The 21,012-nt window shown below is 40.2% G+C and overlaps 1 protein-coding gene across 8 annotated transcripts in view; it reads right to left on the minus strand.

The window, feature by feature from the left end:
- GAPVD1 (GTPase activating protein and VPS9 domains 1) overlaps positions 1 to 21,012 on the minus strand; it is a 110,484-nt gene that overhangs the window by 40,387 nt on the left and 49,085 nt on the right. For 4 of the 8 annotated variants that reach the window (XM_012527129.4, XM_012527131.3, XM_012527132.4 and 1 more), the window contains 2 exons: positions 20,629 to 20,789; positions 2,872 to 3,001 (listed from right to left, as the gene is read on the minus strand). In XM_012527129.4, the coding sequence (XP_012382583.1) occupies positions 2,872 to 3,001; positions 20,629 to 20,789 (291 nt within the window). The remainder of the gene's footprint in view (positions 1 to 2,871; positions 3,002 to 20,628; positions 20,790 to 21,012) is intronic. The other 4 variants (XM_012527133.3, XM_012527130.4, XM_012527135.4 and 1 more) reach the window with 1 other exon arrangement.

The raw sequence follows: 21,012 nt of genomic DNA on the forward strand, positions 1-21,012 counted from the left end.
AATGAATATATATTATTTATTATTTTTTAAAATACTAGATAAAAAGGAAAAGCTATTAATTTACTATTTAGTAAACTCAAATTTTTTCATTAAAAACATATGTCCTAGTATGTGGTTTGACATTCTCACTTCTCAATGTTGACTTTTAATTTTCTTTTTTTTTTTTTTAGGTACCAGGACCTTATATGTGGGAAGCCGCTGCTCAACCACTGAGCCACATTAGTTCCCGAGTTGTTTTTTTTTCTGTTTGCTTATCACGCTATAAGATGTCAATATCAGACACACACACACATATTATGCTAGGTGAAGGAAACCAGACATAAAGTACTACATATTGTATGATTCCATTTATATAAAATGTAAATATAGATCAATTTATAAAGATGTAATTAGATTAGTGGTTATGTAGGGCTGGGGAAGGATTGCTAAGAGGTCTGGAGTTTTTCTTTTTGGAGTAATGAAATTGTTCTAAAATTTTTTGTGGTGATGCATGTAGGATCATGTGTTAAAAACTGCTCTTTGACCTTGAATAAAAGAGGGAAATGGCAAAGACAAATGAATTTATACAGCTAAGAGTCTTCAAAAAAAAAAAAAAAAAGAGTCAGGATGGGAAGTAGACTTGGCTCAGTGGATAGGACGTCTGCCTACCACATGGGAGGTCTGTGGTTCAAACCCCGGGCCTCCTTGACCCATGTAGGGCTGGCCCATGCACAGTGCTGATGCACGCAAGAAGTGCCGTGCCACACAGGGGTGTCCCCCGCGTAGGGGAGCCCCACGTGCAAAGAGTGCACCCAGTAAGGAGAGCCACCAGCGCAAAAGAAAATGCAGCCTGCCCAGGAATGGCGTTGCACACACGGAGAGCTGACGCAGCAAGATGACACAAGAAAAAGAAACACAGATTCCTGTGCCGCTGACAACAACAGAAGCAGATAAAAAGAACACACAGCAAATGGACACAGAGAACAGACAACTGGGGCAGGTGGGAGGGAAGGGGAGAGAAAAAAATAAAATAAAAAATCTTAAAAAAAAAAAAAGAGTTAAGAGGTCATCAGAGGGGTTACACTTATGCACTCCTCAGGAGAACCCCAGAAACAGCCAAAGTGGATACAACCCCAGGTACTAGTTCTCCTGAGGGCTACGGAGGCCCACAAGGATATGGTCATGGCAGATAGCCTCTGAAGCTCACTACAATGTCAGTGGGCCCTACTTTGGAATTTGTGTCCCTGAGTGTGATGGCATTGGACTCAGATGTGACCTTTCTACACATGCCTCTTCTGTCACTTTTACTGAACCTTTGGTTGGTGTATACTCAGGAGACTTGAATCTCTAGACTGGCCATGTGCCAGCTGGGTCCTGAGCCTCAGCAGAGTTGCAACTCCTACTCTCTGGTTTGTTGGACTTACGCAGGTCAGCTAACAGGGAGGTGAAGATGGTCAACCACCACACCAGGGATCTGAGAATGCCTACAATTGCGAGTAGGAGAATTGCATCCATCATTCATGTGGAATCTAAGCCCCCTCTTGATACAGAGGTGGAGTAGACATCACCATTCCAAGGCCCACATAACAGAGGAATAAAATATGGATTAGAGTGGACTTACCGGTATTCTACTATAAAACTTTTGTGATTACTAATAGAAGAAATTGTATCATTGATGGGGACAAAGTGACCACAGTAGTTGCTGAGGGCAAGGAGAGGCAAGAAGAGATGTGATCAGGGGGCATTTTTGGGACTTTGGAGTTGTCCTAAATGATATTGCAGGGTCAGATGCTGGACATTATATATCCTGCCATAACAAACTGAATGTACCGGGGGAGAGTGTGAACTACAGAGTAAACTCTTATCCACGTAGTGCAGGAGTGCTCCAAAATGTGTTCGCCGAGTGCAATGAGTGTGCCACAATGACGGGGGAGGTTGTTGATGTGGGAGGAGTGGGGTGGGGGGATGAGGGGTGTTCAGGAACCTCTTATGTTTTTTATAATGTAACCTTTTTTGTAATGTATGTATCTTCAAAACAATACAATTTACAAAAATGATGGGGTGTGTGTGCTTTATATGGGAGCCTCTTATGTTTTTTATACTGTAACATTCTATGTGATCTATTAAAACTTGAATAAAAATTTTTAAAAAAATATTTTGTGGTGATGAATGCACAACATTGTGATTATACTAAAAGTTACTGATTACATAATTTGGATGGCTCATATGGTATGTGAATATATCTCAATAAAACTGCTTAATAAGTGGATAAATAATTGTGCAGGAATAGCCAGAAATAGCTAGGTACAGAAGGGGAAAGAGAGAAAGAGAGATTGAGAGGTGAAGAATTTTCTTGTTTGTCTGTTGTTGTTTATTATTTTTTTATTCAAATAATGAAAATGCTCTAATAATGATTGAAGTGATAAATGTACAACTATGTGATCATGTCAAACACCACTGATTGTACACTCTGAATGAACTATAAGCTTTATTAGTATATATCAATAAAATTGATTTGTTTTAAAAATCAACTACATACAACCTCCTGAGATACTGAGTCTGTATTTTTCCACTTAGACATGCATTATATCCCTCTAAAGGAGCTCTATAAGCTTTGGTGTATATTAATACTGGAAAAACAAAACCTATGATATTTTAAGTCTCAGTGACTTTTATATTCTGCATATATATGATCGAAGGTCTCCCGCAATCTTAATTTTAGACAGGAAACAATCTTTATGGTCAACTGCTCAAGCACATCAGAGGAAAACTTCATTACTGCCCTCAAAGAGGCACAGATGGAATAATTATAATTTAGAAGGCTCCTGTAAAGAATACAAAACATAATATTACTTGAATCAACACAATTCCTTGAATGAAGTAACCCTTCACCTTCAGATATTCCTTCCAGATTATCACTGCAGAGGGAAAAGCGCAAGGTTTTATCAGGTTTACCGTGGAGTTTGTTTTCATCAACAGGGACATCTCCTTGTCCTCCATCCGAAAGTTGCATGTTTAGGACCTGAAAAATAAAATGAAAGTACTTATAAGAAAACAACAGGAGATTCAGATGTAAATTTTCCTTAATCTTAAATTATTATTTTTAACTAAAAACCAAGTTATAAGATTCTAATCAAGCTTTTAAGTACCCACTAAAAGAATATTCAGTTAAAACAACTGAACCTATGGTTTTCTACCACCCAATAAGGGAAAAGGATTTGGTTCAACTGATAGAGCATCTGCCTACCACAAGAGAGGTCCAGGGATCAAACTCAGGGCCTCCTGACCCATGTGACAAGCTGGCCCACATGCAGTGCTGATGTGCACCACTACGTGGGGTGTCCCCCACGTAGGGGAGCCCCACACACAATGAGTGCACCCTGTAAGGAGAGCCGCCCCACATGAAAAAAGTGCAACCTGCCCAGGAGTGGCGCCGCACACACAGAGAGCTGATGCAGCAAGATGATGCAAGAAAAAGAGACAGAGATTCACCCAGTAAACGTCAGAGATTATATAAACAATCAACAACAAGATGAGCAGTGGTTAGAACTATAGGGATGAAAGTGCTCTGGAGTCAGCAGACTAGGTTCTTCTGGCTCTGCCATGCACCAACTCTACAATTTTGGATAAATTATTTAAGTTCTCTATGCCTCAGTTTCTTCACCTATAAAATTATGGTAAGAATAGTATCTGTATATCATAGAATTGTTGAGGATTAATTAAAAACATGTATCTAAAGCATTTGGTGAGAAGCAGATTTGGCTCAACTGATAAGAGCATCTGCCTACCATATGGGAGGTCCAGGAGTCAAACCCAGGGCCTCCTGACCCATGTGGTGAGCTGGCCTATGCACAATGCTGATGCATACAAGGAGTGCCGCGCCATGCAGGGGTGTCCCCATGTAGGGGAGCCCCACTCGCAAGGAGTGTGCCCCGTAAGTAGAGCTGCCCTGTGCAAAAAAAAGTGCAGCCTGCCCAGGACTGGCGCCACACACACGGAGAGCTGACGCAGCAAGATGATGCAACAAAAAAGAGACACAGTTTCCCAGTGCTGCTGACAAGAATACAAGTGGACACAGAAGAACACACAGACAATGGGCACAGAGAGCAGACAACTGGAGTGGGGGGGAGAAGAGAGAAATTAAAAAAATAATAAAGCATTTGGTAATGTACATGACATATTAAATATGCAGTACATGTTTTCGTACTTAATATTAAAAAAAAACAAATTAATTTACAGGCTCCAGGAATTAGGCAGTCTGTTTTAAACCTCCACTCAATTACCATTACTATATATGAGGCCAGAAAAGTCCATACCAGAAAGTTAAGTATGACTTTACAGCCATTTCTGGCTTAGAGCTGATGGCATTTTTTAAAAAAATAATGTTTCTATTTACTGAATACTTTCCAAATAACAAAACTACTTATCACTTCCAACAAGCCTCTATGGTCAGATTTGTATGTTTCTCCAAATTACAGAGGGATTGACTAGTTTTTTTTTTTTAATACTCCAATAACATGTTTTAAACACACTTGGAATTTGAACTCACAACCTTGAGATCCCAGGTTATTGAGGGAATATTAAGGAATAATATTATCCTCATTTAAAAAGATGCCCCCCCTGCAAAAAAAAACAAAAAAACAAACAACAGTCCTCTAGCTTGTTGTTTTGCCTTTCATTTAAATGAGAAATGAAAGGCTTTTTAATAGTTCTATACATTTGCATGTGTTTAATGCTTTTCAAAAGCCAATTAAAAATACAATTTTCCTATTGGCTTTAAATTAAATATAGAAATGGACATGACAGAATTTTGTAATTTTGAGGTAAACTTGGATGTGTAAACTCATTAACAAGATATTTGCAATAAATCTTCAGTAAAAACCCTTCTAAAGGCCTGGAAGAGTGGTATGAATTAACAGAAAACAAAAGGATTATTCCACAATGAAGATATTTCTCCAAACCATATTGAAGAAAAGCAAGTGTGTGATCCTCTACAGAAAATTAGTATTTAATACTAGTCATGGGAAGTGTATTTGGCCCAATGGATAGGGTGTCCGCCTAACACATGGGAGGTTCAAGGTTCAAACCCAGGGCCTCCTGACCCGTATGATGAGCTGGCCCATTCGCAGTGCTGATGCATGCAAGTAGTGCCGTGCCACGCAGGGGTGTCCCCCGTGTAGGGGAAACCCACATGGAAGGAGTGTGCCCGGTAAGGACAGCCACCCAGGGTGAAAAAAGCGAAGCCTGCCCAGGAGTGGCGCCACACACACGGAGAGCTGATGCAGCAAGATGATGCAACAAAACGAGACACAGATTCTGGGTGCCTCTGACAAGAATACAAGCAGACACAGAAGATGAAACAATGAATGGACACGGCAGACAACTGGGGGTGCAGGAGGGAGGGAAAAGAAAAATAAATAAATAAATCTTAAAAAAAAAACAAAAACTGGCGGCGGACTTGGTCCAGTGGTTAGGACGTCTGTCTACCACATGGGAGGTCCACAATTCAAACCCCGGGCCTCCTTGACCCGTGTGGAGCTGGCCCATGCACAGGGTTGATGTACGCAAGGAGTGCCATGCCACGCAGGGGTGTCCCCCACATAGTGGAGCCCCACGCGCAAGGAGTGCGTCCCGTAAGGAGAGCCGCCCGACGCCAAACAACAAGATGACACAACAAAAAGAAACACAGATTCCTGTGCCACTGACAACAACAGAAGCAGACAAAGAAGACACAGCAAATATACAGAGAACAGACAACCGGGGTGTGGGGGGGAGGGGAGAGAAATAAATAAATCTTTAAAACAAAACAAAACTAGTCACACTGGAATATAATTTCTCCTTTCAAGCCTCTAAACTAGAACACCTATAAACTTTAAGTTAGACTGAAAACACAGAATCTCGGTATTGAAAAAACTTTAGCAGTCATCTAGCCCAGTGATTTTCAATCAGGGACTGAACTCCTTCCAGAAGCCTTTCAGAAGTAAGTGGCAGCAATTTTGATTGTTAGAATGACTGGGGAATTCTACTAGAATTTAGTTCCAGCAGAGCAGGATAAAACATATCATACAATGCATGAAACAGTCCCCCAAAATGAAGAGTTATCTTACTCAGAATTCTAATACCACCTCCACTGAGAAACATAAATCTAGTCCAATCATTTACCCAAATAAGAAATCATGTTATAAAGATGGCAAAGCGAGATATCTTAGGGCTCCATTCCCCCAAAGAAGCTATGAACAACCAGTAAGAACTAGCAGAAATATTTTGACAGTTTGAAGTTCTTTTATGAATCCCCAAAATAAACAGATTATGTTTTTTAACTAATCCATTCCTGTGGGTGTGGAGCCCTTCTGATTGGACAACTTCAGTGAGGCATGACACAGTATTCTGCCCTCTTGCTGGGCCTTATATAAACGGAGTCACAAAGGAAGAGACATACAGGAAAAAGGAACTCTGACATTTTCACCTGTGTCATATGAAAGAGAGAGAGGACTCCAAGTTCACCTACTGCTGCAGAAAGGCAGAGAAACCCTGAGAGGCTGAGAGAGGTCCCAGAGTTTGGAATCAGCAGAGCACAAAGGCACAGAAAGAGGCCCCCAATGGTCTAGGTCCAAGCTGTAGCATAAGGCTGAGGAGGATACCTGATGGCCACGTGGCAGAATGCCAGGATCATCAGTAGCTAGCTTTGGTGAAAGGGCATGTCTGATGGTGCTTAGATTTGGACATTTCACAGCCTCAGAACTGTAAGCCTTTAAGTAAAATCCCCATTACAAAAGCCAACCCATTTCTGGTACTTTTCACCAGCAGCCCTGGGGCAAACTAACACAAGTACCTTTCTCAAAGCTCCAGTAAATGAGTAAGGACTGCAGTAAACAGGGTGAGTCAATATCAAGAAAAAGACTACTTAAAAGTGACAGCATCTTGTGGGACCCAGGATAGCCCCTCTCCTACCACTCATCAGCATAGCTGGGTACAGAGCCAGCCAGCACTCACAGTGTGGCTATGTGGTCCTGATTTTGGAGGGAAGAGAGTAACCATCATGCATATACAACATATATGTCTGCTCCAATCTGTACAGTGGTGACCTGAGGGACATGTTGTCAGCACTAGTCCAGAAGGCAGCTCATGGAACCCTCCTACAATGATGCAGACTATGGGTGGGGGGGCTGTTCATCTCTTCGTAGATAACCTGACTGAGCTGTGCATTTGGGACAGTGAGAACTGCAGCCCTCCCCTTGGTAACCATGACAACAACTCCAGTCCTGAAGAAACAGTTTAGCAATGCAAACTCTATAAACTTTAAATATTCGGGGAAAATACAAATCAAATGTGCTAAAAGTTTATCTAGAATGTATGAAGTCCATGCTAAAAGCTTACCTAGGATGTGGGAGATATATGTTAATTCAAGCTTACTGAGCACTGAAACAAAGAACCATTTGGCCCTTCCTCTGTATAAAAAGAACTCAAAAAATTTGTTCAGGGCTCGGATTTTGAATGAGAAGCTCTGAACCTGGCCGGTCGTAAATAAATCCTTTTTCTTTCCCAAAATTATTCCTGAGTAATGGCCTTTCTATATGCAGATAATGGAACCTCTCTCAACTTCTACAACCACGGAACGCTGTAGGATATCAGTCAAGTTGTGCCGCATGGGGAAAGGGATTGCTGGCTATAGGACACACAGTAGAGTGCCTGGAAACTGTTTCTTAGGGAAGAGGTGGCATTCAGAACTATATAAATGGAGGAATTCCTAGGGTCACAGAAGCACGCCTAAGACAAGAGGCACACAGGTGCAAAAAGGATCAGGAAGTCCCCTTCCCTTTGGCCTACAGCTATTTTCTAAACTCACTGTGTGGGTAAGCCCTGAAGAACACCTGCACAGGCCAATCTGTAGACTGGGAAAGGTGTTTTCTTTTGGGACCATCGATGAGTAGGACCAGACCTGGAACATACTAGAAAATTAATTTTTAAAAATGGTTCTAAATATGCTCAAAGAGCTAAAGGAAAATGTGACAAAAAACTAAAGGAAGTCAGGAAAACACAAACAGAATATCAATAGAGAGATGGAAATTTGGAAAAGGAGCTGAATATCACAGTAAAAGTCCTTAGATGGGGGCAGAGTAAGGCGCTCCTAGAGTTAGCTCATACTAAACGACAATCAGCAACCATCCAGAGCTACCTAAAACACCTGTTTGGGGCTCCAGGAGACCAGAAGAGCATCCTGCAACATCCTTGAAAGAATGGAAAAGACTGTCCATCTGCAGAAAAGATTCGTAAAGAGAGCACTCCACATCACAGACAATGCTGCCCATCCTCCACTGGCAGCACAAGCCACCTGGGGAGCTTTTCCACTGCTGGAATTGGACTCTCCACTTTCCAGTAACAGGGGAGGCAAAGATGGTTGTGCACCAACTTCAGCTAATGATAAGTAAACACTGCTGGCTAAAGTATAAACCTAATAAAGGTTAGTTTGAACCTGTCCAAGTAGAAAGAGGCTGATAGTTGCCATTTTAATTTCACCCCCAGAATGAGAGGAAACAGGACTGACTGAAAATCAGAATGCTGGTAGGGACTACTTTCTTTCCATCCAGATCGGATTGCAGCACTAGCCTAAGCCCTAGCCCCACCACAGACAGGGAGGAACCTGGGGGGACGGACCTGTACAAGCATCTTCGGGAAAACATACTAAGAATAGATGAAGTTTGAACCTGTCTGGGTCAGAAAGAGGATGGTAACCGCCATTGTGACCCCACTCCTGGCATGACAGGAAGGTGGGCTGACTGAAAATCACAGTGACAGTAGGGACCGGCTTCTTTCACCCGGATTGGCCTGCAGTCCTAGCCTAGGCTTCAGCCCCACCTGTAGCAGAAGGTTGACACACCCACACCAGCATCTCCAGGTAACTGCAGGTATATTTGGCTGACACAGACGGAATAGTAGGAAGTCTATAGGGGTAACTACAGGCATTTTGGACCAGCATGGCACAGACTCCTGCCCACATCTGCAGCTGATTCCTGTCCCAGGCAGGGGAGGAAAGGCCAATAAGCTTCATTAGTCTCTCTGGGCAACTAGAGTTTTGTCCTGCACAACTTGGATTATTATACATGGCTATGGTCCTGTCCCTACCCCTGGCAAAAGGGAAAGTTGGGAGAAACTTCATCTGTCCCTTGAGTAATGCAGGCAGCTTAAGCCTCCACAGCTTACAACACTAACTACATCCATGGCTCCTACTACACAACCAGCAAGGGAGAAAGGGCAAAAAAGCCCTAAAGTAAAGAGAGAAACTGCACCCAGAATAAATACATCTAGTAAGCCAGATACCAAGACACCAACAAAAAATTACAACCCACACCAATAAACAGGAAAACAAGGCCCAGTTAAAGGAACAAAATAAACCCACAGATGACATAAAGGAGACAACTAATCATAGATGTTCAAGCAAATCACTTTAATAAATTCAATGGGATGCCTAAAAAGATTAAGGATATTTAGATGACATTAAAAAAGAAAAAAAGGAAATAAAAAAGAAGACATTAGATGAGCACAAAGAAGAATCTGAAAGCATACATAGAAAAAGAGAGTATCTTATAGGAATGAAAGGCACAATAAATGAAATATAAACATATAATAGCAGATTTGAGGAGGTAGAAGAAAGGATTGGTAAGCGTGAAGACATGGCTTCAGAAAGTGAACATATAAAAAAATAGATGAAGAAAAGAATAGGAAAAAATTGAACAAGGTCTCAGAGAACTAAATGACAGTGAAGAGATGTGCAAACATATTTGTCATGGGTGTCCCAGTAGGAGAAGAGAAAGGAAAAGGGGGAGAAGGAATATTTAAAGAAATAATGGCGGAAAATTTCCTAACCCTATTGAAGGACATGGATATCCCTGTCCAAGAAGCACGAGTATTCATATTCTAAAAAATCCGAATAGACCAACTCTCAGACACATACTGATCAGAATGTCAAATGCCAAAGACAGAGAATTCTGAGAGCAACAAGAGAAAAGCAGTGCATAACACATAAGTGATACCCAATAAGATTATGTACTGATTTCTCATCAGAAACCATAGAGGCAAGAAAACAGTGGTATGATATATTTAAGATACTGCAAGAGAAAAACTTCCAGCCAAGAAACTTATATTCAGCATGACTGTCTTTCAAAAATGAGAGTGAGTTTAGAACATTCACAGATAAACAGAAACTGAGAGTTTGTAACCCAGAATTTGGCTTTGGGAAGCGGATTTGGCCCAGTGGATAGGGCATCCATCTACCACATGGGAGGTCCGCAGTTCAAACCCTGGGCCTCCTTGACCCACGTGGAGCTGGCCCATGTGCAGTGCTGATGCGCACAAGTAGTGCCATGCCACGCGGGGGTGCCCCCCGCATAGGGGAGCCCCACGTGCAAAGAGTGCACCCTGTAAGGAGAGCTGCCCAGCGCAAAAGAAAATTCAGCCTGCCCAGGAATGGTGCCGCATACACGGAGAGCTGATGCAGCAAGATGATGCAACAAAAAGAAACACAGATTCCCATGCTGCTGACAATAACAGAAGCGAACAAAAAAAGAAGAACACGCAGCAAATGGACACAGAGAACAGACAACTGGGGCGGGGGGCAGGGGGAGGGAAGGGGAGAGAAAAAAAAGAATCAGGCTTTGCAGGAAATACTAAAAGGTATGATATAGCTTAAAAAGAAAAGACAGGAGAGAAAGGCTTGGAAAAGAATGAAATGAAATGAAGATTATATCAGTAAATGTAACTGAAGGTCTCAAAAAGAGTGGTGAAAATAAAATATGACAGATAAAACTCAAAGGTCAAAATGGGTAAAGTAAAAATCATCCTTACAGTAATAACATTGACTGCTAATGGATTAAACTCCTCAATCAAAAGACAGACTGGCAGAATGGATAAGAAAATATGATATATGCTCTCTGCAAGAGACTCACCTTAGAACCAAGGATACCAATAGATTGAAAGTGGAAGTCTGGAAAAAGATATCCCACACACTCAGTAACAACAACAACAAAAGCTGGAGTACCTATACTTATTTTAGATGAAATAGGCTTTAAAAGACATTAGTAGTGTGCAATATGAGGAGGAAGGGAGGAAAACAAATTCCATTTATAATAGCAACCAAAAGAACCAAATATTTAGGAATAAACTTAACCAATGGTGTAAAGCACTTGTATAAGACAACTACAACTCATTGTTAAAAGAAATCAAAAAAGACCTAAATAATTGGAAGAGTATTCCATGCTCACAGATTGGAAGACTAATTATCATTAAGATGTCAATTCTACCCAAATTGATATACAGATTCAAATGCAATCTGAACAAAAATTCCACAAGCAATTTTTAAATAAGTGGAAAACATGATTATCAAATTTATTTGGAAGGGTAAGGGGTCCTGAATAGCCAGAAACATCTTAAAAAGGAAAAATGGTATCGGAGGACTCTCACTTTTGGCCTTTAAATCATATTACCTCACTACAGAGGTAAAAAGAGCATGGTACTAGTATAAAGACAGATACATGGACCAATGGAATCAAATTGGTGGTTAAGAAACAGGCCAAGGGGACGCAGATATGGCTCAACAGATAGAACATCCGCCTACCACATGGGAGGTCCAGGGTTCAAATCCAGGGCCTCCTGACCCATGTGGTGAGCTGGCCCACGCGCAGCGCTGATGTGTGCAAGGAGTGCCGTGCCACACAGGGGTGTCCCCGTGTAGGGGAGCCCCACACACAAGGAGTGACCCCGTAAGGAGAGCCACCCCACGCGAAAAAAGTGCAGCCTACCCAGGAGTGGCGCTGCACACACGGAGAGCTGACACAGCAAGATGGCACAACAAAAAGAGGCACAGATTCCTGGTGCCACTGACAAGAATGCAAGCAGACACAGAAGAACACACAGCAAATGGACACAGAGAGCAGACGACCAGGCTGAAGCAGGGAAAGGGGAGAGAAATAAATAAATAAATAAATCTTTTTAAAAAAACACAAAAAAAAAACCAGACCCTCACCTCTACGGTCAAATGATTTTTTTTTTTTTTTTTTTTATGGTCAAATGATTTTTGACAAGCCTGTCAAACCCACCCAGCTCAGACAAAACAGTCAACAAATGAAGCTGAGAACTGGATATCCATAACCAAAAGAAGGAAAGAGGACCCCTATCTCACATCTTATACAAAAACTAACTCAAGGGAAACGGACTTTGGCCCAGTGGTTAGGGCATCCGTCTACCATATGGGAGGTCCACGGTTCAAACCCCGGGCCTCCTTGACCCGTGTGGAGCTGGCCCACGCACAGCACTGATGCGCGCAAGGACTGCCGTGCCACGCAAGGGTGTCCCCCGCGTGGGGGAGCCCCACGCGCAAGGAGTGCGCCCGTGAGGAAAGCCACCCAGCGTGAAAAGAAAGTGCAGCCTGCCCAGGAATGGCGCCGCCCACACTTCCAGTGCCGCTGACGACAACAGAAGCGGACAAAGAAACAAGACGCAGAAGCAGACAAAGAAACAAGATGCAGCAAATAGACACCAAGAACAGACGACCAGGGGAGGGGGGGAAATTAAATAAATAAATAAATCTTTAAAAAAAAAAAAAAAACTAACTCAAAATCAATCAAAAACCTAAATATAAAAGCAAGAACCATAAGGCCTCTAGAAAAAAAAGTAGGAAAATATCTTCTAGACCTAGTGGTAGGTGATGGATTCTTAAAGGAGATAAGATGAGGACTGAGATGGACTATTGATGTTTAATGTACATAGAAGTTTTAATTAACTTTATTGTAAAAGTATGGAAATGTATAGAGTTGATGATAACACATTATAGTGAATAACAGCTGATTTATAAATGGGAATCTGGTAGTAAAGGAATGTAAATGCCAACTGAAAGCTAGAGAATAATCTAAGACTGAATAACACAGTAAACCCAGAGATGGATGAGATCTGTGGTTGATGTTACAGATGTAAGAGTGTCCTTTGTGAGCTAGAGCAGATATACATCACTACTGCAGGGTAGTAGAAAAGTGGAGAAGCATGGGAAAAATACAACTGGAGTGACATATGGACTGTGGTTAACAATGATAACGTAATATTCATGCATCTAAGCCAAAGATGTACTGTGCTGATAATGGCAGAGTATAGAAAAAGTGTGCCAAATGTATGCTATGGACCTGATAATAATCTGATAATATTATCTCATAACCTGTAACAAATGTTCCACCACAGTGTGGTGTGTTGATAGAGGAGTGTTAAATGGGAATCCTGCACATGTGCATGATTGTTTTGTAAGTTTAATAACTTCTGTCATAAAAATACATTTTAAAAATAATAATAGGGTGGGTTGGGGGAAAAATACACCAAATGTAAAATACTTTGGTTAGTAGTAATATTTTGGTAGTATGATCCTTAATCATTAGGTAAAAATGTTTCCCAACAATGAAAGGTATTGTTGGTAGGATGAGGTATGAGTCCCCGTTTGATGTTATGTATACTTGTTTTGTAAGTTCACAACTACTACTATACACTTACTGCTTATGTATGTTTATGTATGTGTGATATACTTCAATAAATTAAAAATAAAAATAAAAACATTACCCAGAGGGATTCAAGAACAGATTGGGGCTGGCAGAAGAAAGCATCAGTGAATTTGATGATAAGACAACTGAAATCATGCAGTCTGAGGAGCAAATGAGGAAAGAATGAAGAAAAATAAACAGAACTTGAGGAACCTATGAGATTCAGTGTATCACTCCCTTCTATTAGAGTCCCAGAAAGAAAAGAAAGACAAAGGGGCAAATAGAATATCAAAGGAAATAATCGCAGGGTTGAATGGGACGTCATATTTTTTTAATGTAATATTTTTTTAAAAAATGAATTAAAAAATAATATAAAATAAAATAAAAAGAAATAATCGCAGAAAACTACTTAAATTTAATAAAAGACATGAATATTCAAATCCAAGACATAAAATGAACTGCAAACAGGATAAACCCAAATAGACCCACATTACGGCATATTATAATCAAATTGCTAAATGCCAAAGAGAATTCTGAAAGCCACAAGAAAGAGGCAACATGTCACATATAAGGGAGCCCCATTACGATTAATTATAGATTCCTCATTGGAAACCATGGAGGCAAAAAGCCAGTGTTATGATTTAAAGTTCTGAAAGCAAAAAATTGCCCTCCAAGATTTCTATATTTAGCAAAATTCTTTCAAAGATGAGGGAAGAATTAAGACATTCCAAGATAAAGAAAAGCTGGGGGAGTTCACCACTAGACTGGACCTACAAGAGGTGTTAAAGACTTCTGCAAGTTTTAAGGAAAGGACAATAGATAACAGGTTAGAGCTGAATAAAAATATAAAGATCTCCAATAAGGGTAATGTCATGGGTACATATAAATGCCAGTACTATTGTATTTTTGGTTTGTAACTCCACCTTTTACTGCCTACAGGACCAAAAAGACAAATGCATAAAATATGATAGGGGACTGGATGTGGCTCAAGTGGCTGAGTGCCTGCTTCCTACATAGGAGGTCGCAGGTTTGGTTCCTGGTGCTTGCTAAAAACAAAGCAAAACAAAACAAAAAACAAGCAAGCAAACAAATGGAAAAACTTAGGGAACTTAGGGAAGCCAATACAGCTCAGTGGTTGAGTGTTGGCTTCCCACATACACGGTCTGTGGTTCAATCACAGACCCAGTCCCTCAAAAAAAAAATTTTGCAGAGTCAGTCAGAGAGAAGGCAGAAACACAAGTTAAGGATCCCCAAATACTGTGGCAAGTCATCACAAAAATGCCGCAAACTCTCAGGAGAAAACATAGCTTTCTGATGCCTTGATTTTAGACCTCTAGCCTTCAAAACTATGAAAGAAGAGCCAATGTGGCTCAGTGGCTAAGAGCAAGCTTCCTAAGTACATGGTCCTGGGTTCAATCTCTGGCCCTGGTACCTCAAAATAAACAAATAAACAAACAAACCTTGACAGTTCGTTAAAAAACAAAAAAAACTGTGAAACAATAAATGCTTATTGGGAACCAGATGTGGCTAAAGTGATTGAGCTTTCACCTACCACATGGGAGGTCCCAGGTTTGGTTCCCGGTGCCTCCTGAAGAAGATGAGCAAGACAGCAAGCTGATGCAATGGGCAGGTGAAACAAGATGATGCAGTAAGAGACATGAGGAAAACGTAATGAAAGACACAACAAAGCAGGGAGCGGAGGTAGCTCAAGCAATTAGGAGACTCCCTCCCACACTGGAGGTCCCGGGTTCAGTTCCCGGTGCCTACTAAAAAGAAAAAAAAGAAAACTATCACACAACAGACAGACATAGCAAATGCAAACATTAGGGGGTGGGGAGAAATAAATAAAATAAATCTTTTTAAAGGAAATAAATGCTTGTTGTTTAAGGCAATTCATTGTGTGGTACTGTCATAGCAGCCCAACCAACTCAGACAGACACTGACAAAATTGACTCAAAATGGATTAAAGACCTAAAATGCAAGCACTAAAACTATGAATGCTTAGAATACATAGGTGTAAATCTTCCTAAACTTGGTTTAGGAATGGTTTCTTAGATAGGACACCAAAAACACAAGCAAACAAAGAAAAAAAATAGATAAAGTGGAGTTCATCAAAATTAATAACTCTTGTGCATCAAAGGACATTATCAAAGAAGTGAAAAGACAACCCACAGAATTAGAGAAAATTTTTGCAAGTCATATATCTGAAAGGTCTAGCATACATAATATATTTTAAAAATTCCTACAACAACAAAAAAACTTAAATGCCATTAAAATATGGGCAAAGACTATGCATAGACATTTCTCCAAAAATAAAAGAAATAGCCAATATGCATATGAAAAGATACTCAGCATCATTAGTCATTAGGGAAATACAAATCAAAACCATATTGAGATACCACTGTATGCCCAGCAGGATGACTAATTTTTTCAGAAAGGCAAATAAGTGTTTGGGAGGATATGGAGAAAGTTGAACCCTCATACCAATTTATAGTATACATCTTTTATGTTGGCATTGTCACAAATTACATCTTATGCAATACATGCCCAATGAACATTTATAATTATTTTATATATTTGTCTTTTAAATCATATAGAGGAAAAAAAACAGTAGTATAAATAAAAAATACAAGAGCTCTTTTCACTTTTCCAGTGTTCACTACTCCACGGTATGGCTTTGTGTTACTATCTAATATCCTTTCATTTAGAAAGGAGCCTAGTGTCCTTTCATTTCAACCCTTTACATTTCTTGTATAGCAGATCTATAAGGAACAAACTTTGTTTTTATTTATTTGGGATTGTTTTAATTTTTCCTTCCTTTGTGACGGACAGTTTTTCCAAATACAGAATTCTTGGTTGACAGTTTTTTCATTTTGGCACTTAAATATGTCATCCCAAAGTCTCTGGCATCCAAGGTTTTTGATAAGTAATTACTTGTGAATGTTATGAGGATGACTTGCATGTGATAAGCTGCTTCTCTCTTGCTGTTTTCAAGGTTTTTTCTCTTTGGCCTTTAACAATTTGATTATAATGTGTCCCAGTGTGGATATCTCTGTGCTCAGTGAACTTCTTAAAAGTGTAGCTTCACGTGCTTCATCAAGTTTGGGAAGTTTTTGGTCATTATTTCTTCAAACATTCTTTATGTCTCTTTCTCTTTTTCATCTCTTTCTGGTACTCCCAATTACATGTATGTGTACACTTGATGGTGTCCCACATGTCTCTTGGGCTCCATACAGTTTCTTCCCTCTTTATTCTTTCTTTTTCTCAGACAGGGTAATCTCAATTAATCTATCTTCAAGTTTACTGATTTTCTATTTCACCTGCTAAAACCTGCTATTTAACCACTCTGGTGAATTTTTCATTTCAGATATTGTACTTTTCAACCCAGAATTTCTATGTGGCTCCTTTTTATAATTTTTATCTATTTGGTGAGATATCATCCTCCTGGTTTCCTTTTGTTCTTTTTTTTTTTTTTTTAAGATTTTTAAAATTTATTTCTCTCCCCTTACACCCCTGCACCCCCCACCTCCCACTGTCTGCTCTCCATGTCCATTCGCTGTGTATTCTTCTGTGTCTGCTTGCATTCTTGTCAGTGGCACCAGGGATCTGTGTCTCTTTTTGTTGCGTCATCTTGCTGTGTCAGCTCTACCTGTGTGTGGCGCCACTACTGGGCAGGCTGTGTTTTTTTCGCACAGGGCAGCTCTCTCCCTGCGGGGGCACTCCTTGCGCATGGGGCTCTCCTACACAGGGGACACCCCTGCGTGGCACGGTACTCCTTGCACACATCAGCACTGCGCATGGGCCAGCTTATAACATGAGTAAGGAGGCCCTGGGTTTGAACCCTGGACCTCCCATGTGGTAGCCAGACACTCTTATCAGTTGAGCCAAATCCACTTTTCCTTTTGTTCTTTTTCGATGGTTTCCTTTGGCTCTTTTTTCAAACAAATAAATTTTATTGATACATATTTATAAAGAATACGATTCATGCAAACTGTACAATCATGGTATTTGGTATAATCACACAGTTGTGCATTCATTATTTCAATCATTAGAGCATTTCATTTCAATAATAATAATAATAAACAAAAAACAGACAAATAAACAAGAAAATTCTTCACCTTTCAATCTCTGTTTCCCCTGCCATACACAACTGTTAATTCTGGCCATTCTTGCACAACTATTTATTTATTAAGCAGTTTTACTGAGATATATTTAGAACAGTTGGTTTAAAGTCTTTGTCTAGTAAGTCCAATGTTTGGGCCTCCTTAGGGAAGTTTTTATTAATTATTCTTCCTGTGAATGGGCTATACTTAGTTTCTTTGCATGCACCATGATTATTTGTTGAAAACTGGACATTTTAAATACATAATTAGTGGTAATTCAAAATCAGTTTATCCCCCTCTCCAGGTTTGTTGTTGCTGCTTGTTGTGGTTATTTCTTTTTTTAGTCATATTTCTGAATTTTGTAAAGTTCTTTTAATACAAATACAGATCTTTGTCATGGGTGGTCACTGAAGTGTATGTTCCATTAGCTTAGTAGTCAGCTAGTGATTTCAGAGAATCCCTTAAATGCCTGGAACCAAAACAACAACAAAATAAAACAAAAATCTCTGAAGATTGCCTTTGTGATGGGATATCCTTCAGTGTTTAGCAGGCAGTTTACAACTCCACTTCAGCCTTCACTTCCTGCTTGCCTGCAGCCTGAATGTCAGCCAGAGGTGAAAGTATAGGGTCTTCTCAGGTCCCTTCTGAGCATGTGTCCAGTCCTGGGCGTGTGTGTGATCTTCTAGATTCCCCAGAACACATGGGAGTTATTCAAAGCCCTTATTCTTCCAAATATCTCCTTCCCAAGCATCTTCCTTCCCAGGCTTTTTGGTTAGTGTACTGCTTGCCGCAATTGTTATCTCTTGCACCAGGCAGCAGCAGCTAATTAATACATTTGACTTTAAGTGCTTTTGACAAGGGCTGCCTGTCCGGCTACTTCCGCACTGGGGAAGCTTCACAAAGAAAGCAAAATAAAGGCAAGCCCTTGAGTGATTTCTTCAGAAAGCCAGCAGACCAGTTAAAACACACAACCAAGAGTCTTTCTGAGAATAAGGTTTGTATTGTTCTCTCTGGTACCAGTAATCTGTACCAGGAATGCAAGATACCATCTTTAAGACCACCACTGAGCTGGGGACTGGGATATGGTATTAGGGTAAGTTAAAACATCACAGAGCTATCTCACCAAAATTCTGCAATTTATTTTTCCTTCAAGATGCATTCCCCTAATTGCTATAAGCTTTTGTTGTTGTTATTGTTGTTGTTGTTGTTTTTGCTGTAAGTTTTTTTATTATATTCCCAAGTTCCTAAGAAGTTGATTCTGACAGTGACAGTGTTTGCCAGTTTATTACTTTTGTAGAGGGAGTTCTCTACTTCACCATCTTCTTTTTTTTTTTTTTTTTTTTTTTTTTCAGGATTTCTGGAAACTTTTATTCTCAACTCAGACGATCCCAAAATCTACAAGCACAGGGAACATGTGCTGACAATAATACAGGACTTCAAACATCAAGCATCATATGCTCAAGGGATGAATGAAAACTAGGAAATTAAAGTGCCAGGGTGTGACAGACTTTATCTGGAAATACTTAGGGCCAGGAAGCCTACTTTCTACAGTCTTAGCAAACCAGTTCAATCTGTTAATCTACCTATGTATTTAAAGCACTGAAAAACTTGGGGAGGAAATGACCATTTTAATTACATCAGACTCACAACATAATTTTTTGCTCTTGCTATTAAAACTGCACTCTCTTTTGATGTAAAAACAGGGTATTTACCTGATAGTTGTTAAAATTAGCAAGGATGTGCTTGATTTGTTCTGCAGCCCCTGTCATAAAAGATTTTACTCTTTCTGGTCTCTGTTCTTCAAGTTTGCCTTTGATTGATTTCATGTAATCTTTGATATACTTCTTGTAAGCTTCCTTTGTGAAGCTGGTTTCCTGCAAGTGATGGTTCATGACAATATCTACACCAGTGATGACTGTACTTTCGGTACCTTCGCCCTCGGGGCCTTCAGCGGAGGCATTTCCACCAATGAGCGAATCATCAATGCTACCCTCTGTCCTACTGACCATCTTCCCTTCCACCTCCAGGCACAGGCCGTCCGCGATCTCCCGAATCTTGTAAATGTCGGAGAACATCTCATCATGGCTGATGAGGTCCCGGTAGATGATCATGATGGCGGCTGGAGGGAGGCGGCGGCGGCGGCGTGGCAGGAGCCCGGAGCGCGGAGCGAGCGCAGAGCGAGCGCGGAGCGGCCGGAGCGGCGCTGGGGGGAGGGGGGAGCGGGCGGAAAAGCTTCACCATCTTCTTGATATCCATTTTGATAGTCCCCTTCCCTACCAGCCATGCCACTATCCCAAAAACAGCCTTACCAACCATCATCACCACTTTATTACTTCTGTAACTGGTTTCCTTCTTCCCTGGTCAGAAAGAGGTATTCTTAAATAAACAACCACTATTAAATATAAGATGCTCCTCCTTTCTCAAGAGGTACCAATCTATGAGAAGGGGATCCTACTTTTATAGAATCAAGATTTTGCATTTTTCCATTTTGCCTCTGTCCCAAAGTCTTGTGTTTACAAATATTTTGAAATTGAGTCCCATCCCCACTCCTATTTCTTCAAAATATTTTACTTTCTAGTTATCTTACTAAGTAATCTGTTACTTCTTCCTGTTCAGCCAAAGAATAGAAAAGTACTACCAAGTTTTTTTTTTTTTACTTTTCCTAAAGCAGGAATACCACCAGTACCCTAACAGAAGGAAAATAAATAAAAAACACTTCCTACAGGTCACTGGAAGAGCATCTTCAATTTCCCTACCACAACTTGCTGGCTTCCTGTCTCTTCTACTATTACTAGGGAAATTCCTTTTGATTAGACTTGCTCCTCAGCTTCAATGCCACAGATGTATTCATGTAAACAGCCTCTGGATCTTAGCATTTGATGTTGTGTCACTGTAGGCCCCATGAAAGGTAATGAAGAATATGCATTAAATACCTATTAATTTATAGAAGCAAATGACAATTCATTTGAAGAAAACATTCTAGATTTCTTGACTCTAATGGCTGTAAGTTAAATGCAACAATACATTCATACCTCATTTTCTGACATCATCCCCGGAGTAAGCTGGGGACCTGTTCCTAAGGAAATGACCAACACCTCTTCTGGTTGTACCTCCTGAATAGTTTCTTGAGATGATCCTTCATGGTCCATATGCTGATCCATTAGCATATTGGTACGGCTTCTGCTTCGAGTTGCTAATAAAAAATTTTCAAATGAAATAATTTAGAAAAAAATATAAAATGAAAATGGTATATTGAATACAAAAACATACTTCCCTTTAGTATAGAACATTTGCACATGCACCAAAAAAAAGTGAACATATGAATAGAAAGAAAAAAAAGGCCAAAATTCCCAGTTACTCTACTGATGACTAATACAGATTTGCCTTCAAAACTGATAAGCAAAGAATCAAGTCCA

Source organism: Dasypus novemcinctus, chromosome 8 (genome assembly GCF_030445035.2).
Source record: "Dasypus novemcinctus isolate mDasNov1 chromosome 8, mDasNov1.1.hap2, whole genome shotgun sequence".
Taxonomy (NCBI): Eukaryota; Metazoa; Chordata; class Mammalia; order Cingulata; family Dasypodidae; genus Dasypus; species Dasypus novemcinctus.